At 34.9% G+C, this 18,946-nt stretch overlaps 2 protein-coding genes across 9 annotated transcripts in view; one reads left to right on the top strand and one right to left on the bottom strand.

Moving 5' to 3' along the window:
- The window catches only part of LOC108726589 (methylosome protein 50), a 58,915-nt gene that overhangs the window by 17,502 nt on the left and 22,467 nt on the right, over nucleotides 1–18,946 (bottom strand). The gene's annotated exons all lie outside the window — the stretch shown is intronic.
- Glut1 (Glucose transporter 1) overlaps nucleotides 418–18,946 on the top strand; it is a 39,927-nt gene continuing 21,398 nt past the window's right edge. The window contains exons 1-2 of one of the 8 annotated variants that reach the window (XM_018454247.1): nucleotides 418–865; nucleotides 15,489–15,836. Coding sequence is in view for 1 of the 8 variants with exons in the window: in XM_018454255.1 (XP_018309757.1) it covers nucleotides 15,816–15,836 (21 nt within the window). In the remaining 7 variants the exon portion in view is untranslated. Of the gene's footprint in view, nucleotides 866–9,630; nucleotides 9,783–15,488; nucleotides 15,837–18,946 lie in introns of those variants that run through there. The other 7 variants (XM_018454248.1, XM_018454250.1, XM_018454251.1 and 4 more) reach the window with 7 other exon arrangements.

The raw sequence follows: 18,946 nt of genomic DNA, 5'->3' as shown, positions 1-18,946 counted from the left end.
GAGAGAGAGAGAGAGAGAGAGAGAGAGAGAGAGAGAGAGTGAGAGAGAGTGAACGAGAGCGAGAGAGAGAAAGAGGGAGAAAGGGAGAGAGGAAGAGAGCGACGAAAGAGTGCGTGCGTCCTGTGCGTTCGTTCGACCCTTTTTTTCCTTTTTTTTTCCTTTCGCGCCCACCCCCGGCCGTCGCACGCATACGGTGGATGCGATCGAGCGCCAGCCAGCAGTATCAGCCAGCAACACGCGAAAAATGGGGCGCACGCCGAGGGGCGCGACGACGATGACACTGCGACGATGTTACTCAGCGTGGTAGCGGGACCACGGTGGTGTCATAGCGCGGTGGTCGTCGTCGCACAGACCAGTAGTAGCAGCAGCAGCAGCAGCAGCAGCAGCAGTAGTAGTAGTGCAGACGTCGGCGTCATCGTCGTCGTTGTCGTCGGGTGTGCACGCGATCGCACGGGCGAGGAGGAGATGGTGCCCTCCCCGGATTGTACGGAGGTGGGAAGTGACTACTCGTCGTCATCATCATCATCGTTACCGTCATTATCGTCGTCACCGTCATCGCCAGTTCGCGCTAACGCTAACGTCGCCGCTCGTGGTGCGGTCGCCGCCACCGCCACCACCGTCGTCGCCATCACCGCCACCGTCGTCGCGTTCTTCGCGTTCTTCAGCGTCATCGACGTCATCGTAACTGCCACCGCCACCGTCGCTGCCGCCGCCGTCGTCGTCGCCGTCGTCACAGCCGTCGTCGCCGTCATCGTGGGTGCCGCCGCCAGTCACGCCACTGCCACTACTGCCGTTTCCGACGCGAGCATGTTCGTCGTCCGTGCTGCCAACGAGGCTTCCACCGCGACGGTCTAACCCCGTGAGGGTGAGTGCGATCATCCCCTTCGTCATCATTATCTGTCTCTCCAAGTGTCTTTTGCTTTTCTCGCTCCTTTTTGTGATATAAAATTGCTCCGGGAGTTCTACATCGAGTAACGGGGGTGCGTTTGTTTCTCTCGACGATGATCTAAAATAGGGCACGATGGAGATCGCGAGGGAGTCGAGAAAAGAAGCAGCATATAGAGAACGTGTAGAGCGAAGAGGAAGAGGAGAGGAAGAACGCGAGAGAAGAGAGTAGCGAGAGCGCGAGGGTTGAATTTCTTCGCTCGCTCGCTCGCTTCTCCGATCTTTCCTCCTTTTCTTTTTTTCTTTTCTCTTCTCGCCCCAGCTCGCTCGCTCACGTCACGATCGCCGTGCCCCGGCGGCGAGTCCCTCCACGTAACTTTCGTCAATCGATAATACAAGACGTCCGCAACGTCGTGCGGCGCTCGCAAAGATCGGCCTAGGAGAACGGCGATATTTGTACCTTCGTGCACTCCGTACTCGGGGTAACGTGAGCGGACGGAGTTTGCCAGCCGTCGAAGGGAAAATGCGCGAGGGGTTGCTGGCTCGACCCTACCCTCGTTCGAGCGCGTTCGAGTCGACTCGAGCGAGCGAGCCATCGAGGGTTGCGTTCGACTCGCGGACGGGCGGACGAACGAACGGACGGTGAACGCGAACGCACCCTCGCTACTTCCTCCCGCACACGATACCGCACGTCTTGCATTTTCCTTTCTTTTTTCGTTTTTTTACCCCCGAATTTGTCGAAGGGTTCCTCTCGTTTCGATCCCGCTACCGCGAGTTCGCAGCGGCGATCTTTCGTACCGTACGATGCAGATGTTTCCGTTCATTCCGTGCGATTACGAATTCCCGCAAGAATAAAAATAGATTGATCGCGTTTGTTACGTAAAATTTATTCTTTGCCTGCACAAAGTAAATGTAAGTGTACCTCGTGTAAATCATTTCGAAATGAGGAGGTTTTCTATCGCGATGGCACAAATAAGTAATCGTATGTCCATCGTCGATTCAATTACAGAGAAAAAGACATAATGGTAGCAACTATAATAGGTATTATAGGCGACAACTACGTGTGAGTAGAGCTTATATACGTAGAATTAATGTATGTACATAGTTGAATAAGCAATTTTATAGTTGCAATAAGTATAAGATTTATTCAATGCATACATTAATTCTGCGTAATATAAAACTTGTGTAGTTGTTAGTTATATACAGAATGACATACAAAATGTCATTGCTTTATATATATTTATTTTTAACAAAATTGGTACAAGATTGGTATAGAATTAATTACCAAAGCTTGAAAATTGGATAATTAAACATTTCACGTAACACCTTTAATTGCTTTTCGAATGTCATATCATTTGATTTATATTATAACATATTTATTTTTAACAAAATTTATTATATATGTATACAACATTTATTTTCAACAAAATTAGTACAGGATGTATAAAATTAATTACCAAAGCCTGAAAATTGGATAATTAAACACTTCATGTGCCACTTTAATAGCTGCTATCACTTATGTTTTACTTTATATGTAGACATGAATTTTACCCAAGAAAATCTTAATTATTTTTATCTTATAATACTCTTATCTTATATGTCACTCTGTTGTAAAGATAACTTCGCCAAGGAAAACGATTCTAAATTTGTCGAAGGAGTTGTCCCTGAAATATCCGATGTACTATCGGGGCATATTATATCGCGTACGAGAAAATGACGGAGGTTTCCTCGTGCGTGGGGAGACACTTCCTGTGGAATAAACGCCGACGATCGCGTTACCCGGATACGTTGCGTTCCACCGCCAACATTGCAGTGCCGAGGAACTCCACCCGACGCGGCGCGTCGCGACTTGGAGGCCTCTACACCGCGTTCGAATTCTCATTCGAAGCCCCGAATCACATTCTCCTCGCTCGCGTGACTCCCTCCGATGTTGCTTAATGAGATTCGGGAATGTACGAAGAAATCTCGGAATTTCGCAGCGGCTCGCCGTACCGTGCCCCAGGTGCGAGGGTTCATTTTTAACCAGTGGCTCGGGCAACCCGTTAGTTCCCGGCTAATGATCGTATCAGAGCGTTCTTATTTCATGGGCGGATCTATAGAACGTCCTAGAATTGGCAGACAATCGATATATAACGCAGCTCCTGGCCGGAGTTAATTTTTCCTTAGCGAAAATGTCGAGGGAGGTCATCGCTTTCAACGTTCTAAATTTCGACATTCGATATCACGAAACGCGCTGTAAATCAGGATTTATGCTAAAATAAACAAAAATCTATCATAACTTAACCGATGAATCTTAAATTAATCGATAAATAAAGTTTCACAAGAAAGAATGCTATGTATTCGCTTTTCGCTAATTTTAGAATGCCTGTCGTGAAAATTAATACTTTTCAAAGCTATGTCTGTTAAAAAAGCCTTATAGAATAATTATAGAATAATTTACTTCAGAAACTTTTGCTAATTTATTTTTAGCGGAAATATCGAGGAAGATTATTACTTTCGACGTTAAAAATTTTGACATTCGATATCACGAAACGCGCCGCAAATTAGGATTCTGCTAAAATAAAAAATCCACTTTAACTTGAACGACAAATCTAAAATTAAATGAATAAAATTTCACGAGGGATAACGCTATGCTATATTCGCTTTCCGCTGATTTTAGATCGTCTATCGTGTGAAAATTAATACTTTACAAAGCTGTATCTGTTAAAAAAACTAGTTTATTTCAGAAACGTTTGCCAATTTTGTCTTTAACGAAAATGTCGAGAGAGGTCATCGTTTTCAACGTTCTAAATTTCGACATTCGATATTACGAAACGCGCTGCAAATCAGGATTCCACTAAAATAAAAAAAATCCATCATAATTTAAATGACGAATCTTAAATTAAACGTTAAATAAAATTGCAAAGGAATAACACTATGCATTCGCTGATTTTAGAACATCTATCAAAATTAATGCTTTTCGAAGCTATCATATCTGTTAAAAAAAAGCCTCGTAAAATATTTTATCTCACAATCAGCAATTTGTCAATTTTTTTTTAGCAAAAACGAGAGAGGTCATCGCTTTCAACGTTCTTTTTAACATTTGACATCGCAAATCGCGCTGCAAATCAGGATTCTATTAAAATATAGAAAGAAATGAATTTGAATAAACGAAAATTTGACGAATCTTAAATTAAACGATATAAATTAATAAATGTCACGGGGATGACGCTTGCATTCATTTTCCGTTAATTTTAGGCTAATGTTCCGTCATACGAAAATTAATACTTGAGCTTCAAAACTTATTATTTGTCAAAAGAAGCCTAGTAGAATTTATCTCAGAAACGTTCGTCCATTGTTAAAAGTACTCATAAAAATATTTCGCCTGCTGCAAAAGGGGCGTATTCACTTCGCAAGTATCTCCGAAGATATGTAGCCGCTCATACGCTTTAAAAAATGCATAACAACTTCTTCCTCGGGTACCCTTCCCCGCCGGGACTTTCTGAAAATTATTAATTTAGCTTCCCGCAAAGAGTTTTCATTCCTTATTTTATTTGCGGTACGTGCCATCGTTCGGAATTTGCTTCGAAAAAACCTTCCTACTGAGTTAGCAAAAGGATCGCGTATCTGTGACACGCTTTCCCGGGCGTATCCTCGTAATGGGGTAAAACGAAATGATGATATCTAAGGGGCATACCGAATAAGCTAATGACGCACGGGATATTAATCTCGTTAGTGGCTCTGTCGCGCGACTCGAGATGGGTCACTGGAATACCGTATAACACACTGGCTTTCGTTCGTCGATACGAGATTACACGGCGCGTCTATAGATGCACATGCATCTTCACAAACGTATTAATGCATTACGTATGCATCAACGTAACGTATCCCTTAATGCACTATGAACAGAGACTAGGGCAAATCTTGAATCGAATACAAGCGGAGCTCAAGCAGAACACTAGTCATCATGACATCAAAACGGCTCTAAAATGATTACTAATGCATACTGAGAATCTCATTCAGTTGAATCAACTAATCTTTTGTTTGGATATGAGCAAACAAATTCTTGGTTGATGAAATAAAATAATTTAGTTGAGACAAAAAGTTTAGTTGTTGTAACATTTTATTTGTCTCTGATAACAATTAGAGTTTAACAATTCGACTCAAGAAAATATATTAAATTTGACTCAAACTTGGCTTATTATTTACTAAATATTATTTACTAATGCATACGTTATCTGGATCTGGACGATTTTTACTTTGAAACTAACCACAGAAATGGATTTGATTTATATTTTGACACACATGGAAGACGAAAATTACACACAAAACATTGTTTAACTCAAATGATTAGGTTACCATTGCTCCTTTGATATCTAACAATCTAACAGTATACCAATATAGATAAACTTTAATTTCAGTTTAATTTACTCTATCTTTTTCTAATTCCTATAACTAGGAAAAGATAAAAAGTGAATTAAATCAAAATTAAAGTTAAATGGACATAAAAGTCTCTCTCTAATCAGTTACGATTTATTTTAACATCATTTTGACGTGATTTGATATTCTGCTTGAAAAAATTATGCCCCAAGCAGAACAAATCATGGCAAATTGATGTTAAAACGAACCGTACATGATTGAAAGGTGACTTTTAGTGATCATTTTGGAGTCATTTTTGACATTATTTTGATGACTTTGCTCTGTTTAAGTGCTTTTTCCGATTTGGAGTGCGATCGTTTTCGAGATTGTGATGCAATTCGTAGTGCGCTGTATTTTCCTACAAAATTATTGCAGCAGGATCAATTAGCACTTATCGCGTGTGGTATGTGCATTAGGGAGCGGCGACAGAAAACGGTAGCAGCGGAAGAGCCATTTCGTAAAAATTGCTTCAAGAGGGAGATTAATCCCTTGCCCGACTTTCTTGCCTAAATAAAAATTACCTCCTGCATTCTGTTCACATGCATATACAATAAAAATTATATATTTATAATTTACGAAAGAGGAACTCTCTATCCCTCTTCCAAAATTCTATTCTTTTTAATGTTAATATTTCGTGTGAGCGTTATAAAAGAGAGAAAGAAGAGATAACATTCCATTACTAATTAGTGAATAAATTTTATTATTAAAATTATTATTAAAATTATAATTTCAAAAAAAGATATGGGATCGCGTTATGCTCAGAGCGAGATGTGCATTAAGGGTCGAGAAGCGGGGAGAAAAAGCGCATGAATAGAACGAAGACACGAAATTTACATCGTCGTCGTGTATGCGGAGTGTCGCGGGAATGAAAAGTTCGGGCTTTAGGGATGATCCAGGGGGTAAACCGAGGGGCAAGTAGGTCGTATACGTTCGTCAAAAGCAGAAGATGTCCTCCGTCGCGTCTCGCGCCGCGAACTTCGCGAATCCGCGGCTAAAACTTGTCGGCCGATGTCGTGGCCGAAGATACATTGCGAGAATCTCTGCAGCGATACGCCAACGTTTCGCTAGGAGCTTTTTCTCTTTATGCAATAAAACACATTTTGTATTTGTGTTAAAATCAGCTCTTGCTAAAACTTTTGTATTGGTTTTATAACACATCCGTGTGTTATAATTTAACATAATGTGATTGTGTTATTTGAATATTTTGTGTTGAATTGATATTAAATATCTGTTAATGTTGAAATAACATAATTTATGAATAAATGAACAAATGAAACTTATGTATTTTGTTTATCAATATAAAACTTGTATGTATTTTAAAACGCAAATTTTAAGATAAATGACTAAAATGTGTTAATTTAATTAACATATTATAAATGTTAAAATTGAAACATGTTAACACATCTTGTGTTAAACTAACTTAAAAAGAACCGTACTAATTGGAAAGGTGAGCACAAGTTTCACATTTTTGATACACCATATAGTTCAAAAACAATCCATTAATGAGCTATCTTTTGTTCACCACGTTATAAGCTACGTTATATGATGTGAAAACTAATTCACTTCACCAGGACTCAATTTTCTATGTAATTAATGCGGAATCCTTTGGGTGGACAGTTTGGGACACGTGAAATGTGTTAAATTTAATGCAAATTTTCCAACTGTGTACGCGTTCGCGTACAAACGTAAATTTTGTCCCTTATAACATCGCATTCTCTTCCAAGATGATCGTAGATATTTTTTACCGTCTTTATGGTAACAAGCAGTTATTAAATTTCGTCGAAGCTTGAAGTTGTGAGAAGAAAAGAGCAACACTTTTCTTTATGAGATACGCATCCAATGCGGATGAATTAATACTCGTGACATTTACGAGGCACGCTCGGAATGAGGTTCGTTAAGGTCATTACAGTATAAGTACCGATTTGGACTGTATAGCCAGTCGGAGCGTGAGCAAAGGACTTTATTTTAAGCCGCCGTGTTGGAAGGCTTTTTTTCTCCCCAAGATGTCCAAAATCCAATAAAGGATGTAGATCTTTTTACGATTTTATATATTAAAGAATAATCTACTTTAATCAAATCAATTTAAAGTATATCTAGTAAATTATTCCTTAACAGATAAAAATTATAATCCATTAAAAATATAAAGAACTTTTCTCGAATTAAATTCAAGATACTTAAATAAATTAGATTTTATTCTTGGTTCAATTTCAAGCAGATTTTAATGTAATTTAATTTCAGATTTATTCACTAAGATATTTAAGCATAAAATTTTAATGAGGGTTGCATACAAGTTTTGACAGCTCAAAAACGATCCTCCTTGAAAAATTCATTCCAACTTGTTGGAGTATTTCTTCCTAAGAAATATTGACTTTGAAACTGCTTCATTGTGTCTAACAGAATAAGGAAATATCTTTATCTAATTGACATTAAATATGCTAATTTTTATCTATTTTTCTATTAATGAGAACAAAATTTTTCTCTTATATAATTTTAACAGAGAGACAATAATGTAGTCAGTAAAATTTTATGTCAATGCGTCTAGATTTCCGCATGAAATCCATAAAAACGAAGCTAATTTATGCAATAATACCGTCTATAGAACTGATGACTAGAGGTAGGGCACATGAAAAATCAACATTATGACGCGACATAATGATGCACATTATACAGGCCGTTCATAACATACGCAGTGAAATTCCTAAAGCGTACCTATTCAGACAATCGAGAAAACGAAAATTCTTGTTGAGAAAGGGAGAAATTTAAATGAATTTCAGTTCAGTACAGTTCGGAGTTGCATCGCATCAACGAAGCGACAACGAGCTTTTCATGCGACAACTCGCAAAAAGTGCAGCTTAATTAAATGAGTGCAGGAGTCACATTGAAAACTAATTTGCGAAAAATGCCTCTGATTAAAAAGTACTTGATTAAATAAACTCAAGAATCACATTGAAAACTGATTCGCGCTCATTTGCAATGTGTCAGAAATGTTTTGGAAGGGAATCTATTTAATTCGTTAAACCAGAAGGTTATATTCTAAAAAAAACCAATTTCAAAGAAATTATTTTACGTGTACTCTCTTTTTTAACTCTGCATTTTAAAATTCATAATGTCAAATTATACCCATTTTAGTTATTTTTAATTTTATCTATAGGTCTCATCACTGTTTCTACCCAATATGTCGTTAATTTGATTAAAACAATGGAGTTAATTAATTCAAGAAAAATGTATTAGACTCCAATTTAGTTTATTACTTACTAAATGCATATTACGTCCATACGTTAATATGGACGATGATTACTTTAACAGTAACCACAGAAATAAATTGATTTACATTTTGACACAGATGGAAGTCAAAAATAATAAGATGTTATTTAACTTAAGGGATTAGATTATCATTGCTTCTAACAGCGATTCGAGAAACGAATCAGTTCAATAAATATTATATTTTTACGTTATCAGCATCAGATATAACAATTAAAGTTTTCTGCTTGGAGAATCTCTGTTGAAGATTACATGGTCCTTTCATGAATATATGGATACACGGAAAGAAATATTTTGCTGAAGTATCTAAAAATTTTGTTAGATATAGCAAAAAATAATTTGCTGAAAATTATTTTGTTGAATTATCAAAACATTTACGTAGAAGTCTCAAGCATGAGTAATGCTGCAAGAAGTTTTGCCATTCTAGTTTGAGCATCTTTCGCATAATTATTTTGATGATTAAACAAAATTATTTTTAGATCTAGCTATATTTTTAAATACTTTAGTAAAACCTTCCCGTGTACTAACATCTTTTCTTAAACAGTAAAAATGTTTACATTTATATTTTTGTGCAAATTTGTTATGACGTGTCAAAAACCCCGCTCTTCGAGCAACAAAGTAGTTTTGACTTTATCTCGCTAATACTTTTACATTTTACATTTAGCAGAAATTTTGTAAAACACGAGTGAAAAGGTTAAAAAATTATTCATCGATTTAAAAAGATAAATTTAATTAATATAATCATTAACTAGTTCAAAAATTATTACATACCATACAGAATTAATTTATAATAAAAATCAATATATTATATTATAGAAAATCGACTGTACAATTTTTTTTTTTTACAAACACCCGGTATCTCTATCGCTATTTATTCACATCGCATTTGTGCGTTGCGTGCTTGATCTTCGAGTGTAATTGCGAAATATCGCGGAAAACCGCGAAAGAGAGAGATCCGTCAGGCTTAGCGCGCGCAAACCTTGATGGTAAAACGACGGTGGGAGACGACAGACATGAAAGGAAACGGCTGTACGCGACTACTAGTCGAACGAAGATAAAAGCAAAATGACTGCACATGACCTGATGGTAGGAGAAACCAAGATAGGAACCGCAGGAACGGGAGAAAGAGAGAAATCCGAATGAAGTTTAGTATACTGTTCGGACTGTTCAGAGTCGTGTTGTGTCAACGAGCGACAGCGAACTTTTCACGCGACAATTCGTGCCCGATGCACCTGCAGGTTGGTTCCGCGTGTGCAACGTAAAATGCATCTTATTATTCAGTACGCATGGCTCGGGTCCGTTGGTACCGCAGATATTTTCCGTATTCTCGCTGGGATGAAAACGAGTTCAGTACGGACAGTGAGAATGCTTGTAGATCATTATAACAGAAATCCACTATGCGTGTGACCTGTGTAGATGTTTGTAAACTGGTTTTCTCGGAGACGTTGGAATTTTCACGATCAATTTTTGAAACAATTTTTCACGGACATCGCCTACACATGGCCCGATATTGTGTACATATGTCATATATTGTGTTGGAACAAAAGTTCGTAGCACTATTTATTTAATGTTATATATTGTGTTGGAACAAAAGTTCGTAGCACTATTTATTTAATTTGAATATTTTTAACGATTTTTTTTTTAAAATTGGCAATTGTACTATTCGATAGAGAAAAGTTTCAGTTTTAAGAATTTGTTTTTTAAATTGCGATATAATGATTTTTAATGAAGTTATGAGCAATCAAAATCGAAATGTTATTTTTATTCCGCGATAACTCACAAAGGGAACTTCAGAAGGGTTTATCGAGTTTTTCAATGTCAATTTTTTGATGGTTTTTGATGTAAAAAAAAAAAATACGTATCGCGGCGTTTATCAACATGCGGCTTTATTTTCGAGTTATACATTTTTGGAAATCCAAAAAATTGAACGATTACTCCGGTTGTTACTTCTTTCAAACAATTAAAATATCAATATCATATAATATTTCCTACAAAAATAATATTAAAACGTTTCTAAATGGTTAAAAAATTAATATCGTACACAGAAACTATCAACGACATGTGTCTCGATATAACGACAACGAAGTGTCAAAACGTTCTGTTTATTGCGTTTAAACGTTTTTAAACGTTTTTTGGATAAGCTTTCCTTGAAGAATAAACGGGATCTGAAATTTTCAGCTTTTCAAAAATTTTAACACAGAAAAAAGTCGCATGTTGCTAAATGCCGCGACATAAAAAAAATTAGCATCGAAAAATTTGATGAACACTTCTGAGATTCCCCTTGTCGGTAACGAAAAATTTAGCAACATTTTAAAAAGCAATTGTGTAAGGAAAACTTTAAGCTTTCACGTTAGATTTTTTTGTATATGTGACAGGCCCATAAAGTGAGAAGACAATTTCCCATTTTATCCAGCTTATTATCTTCTATATGTAAAAATAACTAAACTCACAGAAACTTAAAAGGCAAAGTAATCTTTCGGAAGTAGAGATTTTAAGCTTTAAAATTTTTTTTAATTTAAATTTCGTTCATTTTTATCGTAATTAGAATTTTTAATGTAAATACTTGAATTTTTAAGCTCATAGCGCTACGAATTTTTATTCTTATAATTATTTGCATTACTTGCACAGTAGTATTATGTGCGTAATGGTATAAAGAAAATGAACATTATTATGTGCTATTAAATTTTATCAGAAAAGAAGTCCATTGTTTGTGACGTTTCAGCACTACTATTTTATATGGTATATACATATGTACAAAAAATATAACACCTTAAATATAATATATATATTTTTTGCATTCTTACACTTTTTGAATTTGAATAGAATATATTTATTGCATTCTTACACTTTTTAAGCATTAATGGACATTATTTTAAAAAATAAATATTAATCATCGATTTTTTTATCTTAATTTAAATGCTGACATATACTGTCAATAAAGATATAATAAAGACATGCATATCATTAAGTATTCACATCATTTTTTAGACTGTTAAATTTATGATGTCAAATTATATCCAATTTGAGCTATTTTTAGTCATTTCTATAGGTCGCCATTTCTATAGGTCGTTAAGTCTATAGTCGCATTAAAACAAGTGAAATTAAACAATTTAATTCAAGAATATGTATTAAATTTGACCGAAGTTTGACTTGACTTAGTTTATTATTTACTAATTGAGTACGTTAATGTAGACGTTAATATATTTACTTTGAAATTAATTACAGAAATAAATTCACTTATATTTTGACATACTCTTAGAAGTTAAAAATAACAAAGTGTTATTTAATTCAGGGGATTAAATTGTTATTGCTCCTTTGATATCTCTAACAGTGTATGATTATTTTTGATGATTATATTTGTACAATTATTTTTATAATAATAAACAGAAAATGGATCGATAAGTGAATAACAATTAAGAGAAAGAATCCTATATTTAAAGGAGGCCTCTTGCTGTTTAATAATATTTATATGCAAATTTTAAAAATATATTTTTTAGTTTTATAAACTACGCCAATTCGGTTTGTTGGAAACAAAATTATAAACCGAAGTTGTAAATAAAATATCACAAATTGATCATTAATTAAATAATGCTAATAAGCATCTTAACTCATTGCAAAGAATTTATTGCGAAAAATATTACCCCACAGTGAGGATATTTTTACAATTTTATTTTCCTATCGGAATCATATTGCGCAGCTAATTATATGTCAGAAATAATTAATTAATTGCAGAAACAATGAGAAAGAAATATAAAAATCTCTGTATTATTTCATATCACTAATCTAAACGCGTTTATTGTTTTCTTTGATTGTTCTCCGTAAAATCGTTTGATTACGCTCGAAAGCTTTATACGGTTAAATAAACTTTGATCAGTGAGTAAATTGTACGCGAGTTTTTATTGTGGGAAAATTGTCATACAACGGATTGCCTTTTTTTATACATAACACAATGTGTTTTGTTATTCATTCACGTTGGACATTGCTAGACGGAAGAAAATACTTTAACGGAGGATATCACCGTGCACGAATTCTGTATTCTTCAAAAATTTTATTGACCAGCTTAACCGATTCGGTTATTCATGGCTTTGTTAAAGCTTAAAGCGACGCGACGATACGGTATAATATTCATGGCCAGGACGAGAGATGCGATCTAACCAAGTCGAACATTGGTATACATTTCGAAGCCTTGACTTGACACCGAGAGACCGGCGACGTTTCGAATCTCGTATTCCTGACCTGCATCATTGGTTAACAATGACTTCTGGAATAATTATTTTCAATTACTTCCAAAATTTCTAAACCTAATGACGATTTCTAGTCCAAATCTTTTCGGGATTTAAAATTTACAATACGCAAATAAAACGTATTAATCATAAAAGAAGATTCTACACTCTAAAAAATATCGAATTTAATCATAAGGTGTTTTATATACTCGTAATTCTCATTGTATCGCACAGTAAAAAACATTTTACATTTTTGTTAGAAACGATCTATTTATACCTTTGTTGAATCTTTAACATATATTCGAGTGTTAATTTAAAATACTATTTTATGTTATTTAAAGATTTTATTATATGTTAAATTGATATTCAACATTTCTTAAAATTAAAATGACACAATTTATGAATATAAGTGAATAAGTAATATAAAAACAATGTATTTTAAAACGTAAATTCTAAGATGAATGAGTGAAGTAGGTATGTGTTAATTTAATATACTATAATTATATTGAAAAAAAATATACTTCCATAGTTTGCTTATAAATTGTGTGTCAATATTACCTTTTTTGTGGTAATCTTTTCATATAATATCTATGTTACTTTCTCTAACATATTCATTTTGTGTTAAATTAACACAAAAATTTGAGTGAGCCATTTGGGATACGTGAAATATGTTCAATTTAACACAAATTTTTCAGCAGTGTGATGTTAATATTAACACCAACATAATGAATTTAGCATCATGGATTTTAAATCATCATAATGATGTTGATACAAACACCTGGGATTATAAATTCAAATCATGTGTTAATATTAACACTAACTCGATGAGAATTATATCAAAATCGCACGGTTAAACCCACACCGTTTTTTGTAGAGTGTATTGATGATTAGAAGGATCTGGAGACTAACTAATGTCGGAGTTACTAGAGACATCGTAGCTGACTATACACCCAAAGAAAAGTTTCTTCGATTCAAAGAAATGTTTTCTTTGAAATAAAAAAAAATTTCTTTGATTTGAACGTCATTTCTCTTTGATTTGAAAATAATTTTTTTAAATCAAATAAACTTTTTTATTTGATTTAAAAAAATTATTTTCAAATCAAAGAGACAGAAATGACGTTCAAATCAAAGAAATTTTTTCTTTAATAGCAAAGTATAGCAAAGAAACATTTCTTTGAATAAAAGAAACCTTTCTGTGGGGTTAAAAATCGAACAAGAGACAGGAGAAAATGAAGAAATAGAAGGAGACGCGGAATAATTACCCATCAATGATATATGCAGTTTTAAATATATCCCGTCTGGAAGCAGTTACAAGATTGTAGTCTTATAAGTCACGTTTCACGGAAAACGAATAGAAAATTTCCCAGTGACCAGGATGTTGCAGACGCGGATCTTCCTACGATCTTCCTGCTGCAATGATTTTTTTATTAGTCCGTAGATTTATAAAAAGCTTCTCCGTCCGTATTTTTCTCCTCCGTTTGCTTGCCAAATCACGAATTCGTCAAAAACGGATAGTAACTTTCTAGGATCTGGAAATATAGTTTGTGTGTGCAGCTTTCAGCAAAGAACGAAGTCGTGTTCTTTCTCCTTTGTTTCTCATGTAATATGTATAACTTTATACGAAACTCAATTATTTCAACTACAAATATTTCTGAATGAAGTTATTATATCAAGACAGTGCTGCGAGCCGGAAGCTGTTATTTTCATAAATGTTATTTACTCGAATTTAACCGATTCAATTGATTTTATGTCATTTCTAAAGTTTACTTTTAGAATGAGCTATAGAATGTGTTAAGCCGCAGTTAAGCGCAGTTTCAGCTAACGTTTCAACTGGAAATTCTCCATATCTTTAGATAATGATTTCTATCTCATTCCGAAGTCTTGTAATACCATTGAAGTGGCGCTATCGTTTTTCATTATCGCGTTACTAAAAATAGACACATCGGTTTTCTCTTTCCCGTTTTGTATAACCTATAGTTAATTAAATTGAACTCTGCTATTTTTAAATGTCGCTTTCTCGCGTATAAATAATTATCGCATATAACATAATACATCTGTATCATGTAATGTTCGACTTATATATAAATTTTCGTTCCTTGCATATTCTTCGTATGTGGATTTATTACATTATTATCATTAATGACTTATACACATTGGTTTTTTTTTTTGTGAAAAAGATATTTCAATTCATTTACTAAACTTTTGACGGGATTCCTACTTTTGATATTATGAAGAATTTTGTTAATAATGTCGAGGCTACTCTATTTCTGTGAGGATATATAGTAACTTGCGATAAATTAAATAAACGAGCTTTATGTATACTGAAGATGACTCAGAACTGTGGGTTGAAATGTTTATAGAAATTATAATTTATGCATAATAAAAGTAAAAATTATTTAGCTAGCACTAAGAAATGTTAAACATTAATTTAACACAAAATATTCAAATAACACGATCATATTATGTTAAATTAGCATTCGAATACATTGCAAATTCAAAATAAACATTTTGACAAAAACCAGTTTTAACAAATACAAAATATTCTGTACTGATAATTGTATTCTACACTGATAATCCATACCGATAATTGTGTTACAGTCCGATGAGCTAATAATATATTGGATTTCGTTATCGCGTTTTAATTGACGATATATAATCGATGAGATACTCTAGGGAACGATCTTTGCACGGCGAGGCTAACAATTTGCTCGTTTGTTGCAGGTTCCTAGCACTCGCCGCCTTGTACTGAACCCGATACCAGTCCGATCGATCGGAGGAAAGGGAGGGTTCCTCTGAAGACGTGATACGTTGGTGCTCCGTACGGTGGAAATAGGGATTTCCACCGTAACTTGCCGTTTCACATTCGCGCTCGCGTGTCTACATCCCCCCTTTTCCTCACCCTTATTTCGCTGTTCCCTTCCGCCATCGCGAAGCGATCTCTCGATAGCTGATAGATCGAATCCACGAGTTCTTTCTTCGTCGAGAGCGAGACGAGGAGCAGGTGCGAGACGAAACGAGTCGTGTCGTGATATATCATCGCCAGGCACAATGGCTTGCGAATTCTTTAAGGTGAGTCTGTATTTCTTCATTTATGATAGATGGCCTGTTTCGAAGAGAGAGAAACCTCCGTGTTGCGAATACAATACATCGGTCATTACAAGTAAAACGGTTCTACACGAGGAAATCTACGAGATCTTACGTATATTTCGTATGTAACGTGCTATGTGTTTGTACATAGCACATTTTTGTAATGTCATGAAAAAGATTGACGGTTGAATCATTATGTGAAAGTTTTAGAATGCGAGTTGGAGGCACTAAGTTCGTAATTTGTCCTCTTTAAATATGAAGCTCTGTCTAAGAGTCTCTGTAAAGTGGACCTCATAATATATGGACTTCAATCTCCGCGGCGATCCTTGCACCGAAAGAATGATTTTGCTAAAGTATTATGTCTGAAAGTTTAGTTAGATGGAGATTTGAAAATATAATTATGTTGAACCATTGCCTCGAAATAATTATATTAGACACTCAAACTTTACTAGAAATGTAATTAGGACGTCAAAATTTAACTAGAATGTCAAAATTTTTTGCAGAATTAGGAAGGGAGAGAATTATGGAACACCATGTTGTTTTATTGAAATAACTTAATAGATACTCATGACATAACTACTTTTGATACAAGTTTGTTAACCATAGAATTATATACTGCAGATGGAAGTTCTTGGAATATACAGAACGAACATAATTTACAAAAAAAGAAGAGGGAAAAAAGGTTGTGGGGAAGAGACATGATAGAATCCTACTAACTAATATATAGTATAACTTTACACGTCGGATACATTAACACATTTTGTTACCAAGATAAGTTGAATTATTATATATAAATGGATAATAGAACTACGAGCCAAGATTAATAAACATGGTCAAAATTAAAAAATAAAAATAAAATAAACATACAATAACTTTAATCTAAATGCCGGCAATAACATAACAAACGTTTCGATCCGCATCGGATCATTCTCAATGTTAGAATTGAATACAAAAAGAATATATAAAATTAAAAATTATAATTCAGAAACTTCCCTCTCATCTCGCAGTATCTCCGCCAACATATTGGTACGATGTGAAATCGGCATTGTGTTTATCCGCTTATGTGTAATGTATGATTTCTTCATGTGGATCATAATCAGACTAATGCGAGGAGAGTTAAAAATCTTGTCTTTATTCGTTCGTGTACTTAGACATTATTAAGACATTATTAAGTTGAATTATATTTGAAAGCTACATTCAAAGAGCTCCTAGCTAATTTGAAATTACAAAATTAATAACATACTTCTCAAAATTATATAAAAAGTGTACACTATGCTTATAAAACTGTTTACTATACGGAAAGAACGGTTTTACTGAAGTATCTAAAAATTTAGCTAGGCTCAGATCTGAAAATAATTTTGTTGGTCTATCAAAATATTTATGTAAGATATTTAAACTAATTGTTAGAATATGAAACTTTTTACTGAATTTGCTTATCATACTTGACTTTTCTACATAATTATTTTGATATGGTTTAACAAAATTGTTTTCAGATCTGTATCTAGCTAAATTTTTAGATACTTCACGAAAACCTTTCTTGCAATATTGAAATGCAGCTTTTATGGTAACGCAATAAGTATTTACGACCAGTGGCCATGTTATAACGTCTAAGCAGATTGTGAAGAAGTAATTTTGATGGTCGTTCCAAGAATGCACCACAAACTATACAAAATATCGTGGTATTTCATAGTTCCCCTATTCCATAATCTTCTTTTTCATTATCATGCTTCAGCGTCCCACAAATTATTTTGATGGTTCAACATAATTATTTTCAAACTAGTATCTGATCCAACTTTTATATATTTCAATAAAACTGTTCCTTCATCTTTCGTAAATGTTTCCGTATATCTTTGAATCCAAATCACTACGAAGTATATTGTGAAATCAAGAATCTTTATTTATTCGCAATGCCTGCTCATATTGTTATTTTTACACGAAAAAAAGGTTTTGCTTTAAAGTCTCTAAAAATTTAGCTAAATATGGATTTGAAAATAATTATGTTAAATTATGAAAATAATTATTTTATTTGGATCATCAAAATAATATGTTCAAATTAGTTGCTAGAATGTTAAAACTTTTTGCAACATTGTCATTGAGCGTTTAAGCTCTTCTTTATAATACATTTTGATGGTCCAACAAAATTATTTTTAGATCTGTATTTAATTAAATTTTCAGATTCTTCAGCAAAACCATTCTTTCCGAGTAAAAATATCGCTTTTCTCCTCTCGAAACACTCAACGATTCAAGGACTATTCGATATTGCGCGGCGTGCAATCGGACGCGTCTAGAAAAGTCTAGAAAATCGAAGCGTTTATATACATTGAAGTTAATTGCCGAGGTGCATTCTTAGGATAGTGGTTCGTCCCGTTTGTAATTCTCCTATAGGCGACAGCCATTCGCCGCTCCCGTTTTCCTCATCACTGCAAGTCACTTAGCGGCCGTCCGAATGTGATGAGTTTAGTTTTGTTTGCGTCTACATCCCTACGGAACGGGGGACAACTTCCGTTCCGTCGGGATCGTACTTTGGAAGGCAAACGGTATCATTTCAGTTATCCTTTACTTCGCTCGACGCGACGTCTCATATTATTAGTAACGCGAGCGAAAGTTGCTTCGCAGGCAACAAACAGCAGCAATAGCAGCACGTGCTGCTGCATATTTTGTATGCGCATTGCCGCGCGTAAATTCTCGATGAATTATTTCTTGGCGTCGTCTGGTGTCGCAGACGACCGTTGCCGGGTGCACATATCTCCTGAAATATCTTTTATTAATTAATACGCGCGTGCCCACCGGATGCGTTACAGATGTGCTCTGCGAGATTTAATTTTGAGGAGAGCAGCAACGCCGACTGGACTCGACATTTTGCCAATTAGCGAGGTATCGCTATATCATCGAGATATTCCGTATCACATTGCTCTTTACAGCGCGCTACAAATACGTGCAGATCAATGCTGCCGCGGATACACGATACTGTTTTTTCGCTGTATCGCGCGTTTTGTTGGCTCCGTAAAAGTCTGTATTATAATTTTGAATAATCGCAGACAAGCGACCGCTGCGAGTCACAAAAGAGTCGCCACCGGCACTGTATAAAGTCG

This window comes from Mycetomoellerius zeteki, unplaced genomic scaffold, assembly GCF_001594055.1.
Source record: "Mycetomoellerius zeteki isolate Tzet28-1 unplaced genomic scaffold, Tzet1.0 scaffold430, whole genome shotgun sequence".
Classification (NCBI taxonomy): Eukaryota; Metazoa; Arthropoda; class Insecta; order Hymenoptera; family Formicidae; genus Mycetomoellerius; species Mycetomoellerius zeteki.
This window is presented reverse-complemented; position numbering and strand designations above follow the sequence as displayed.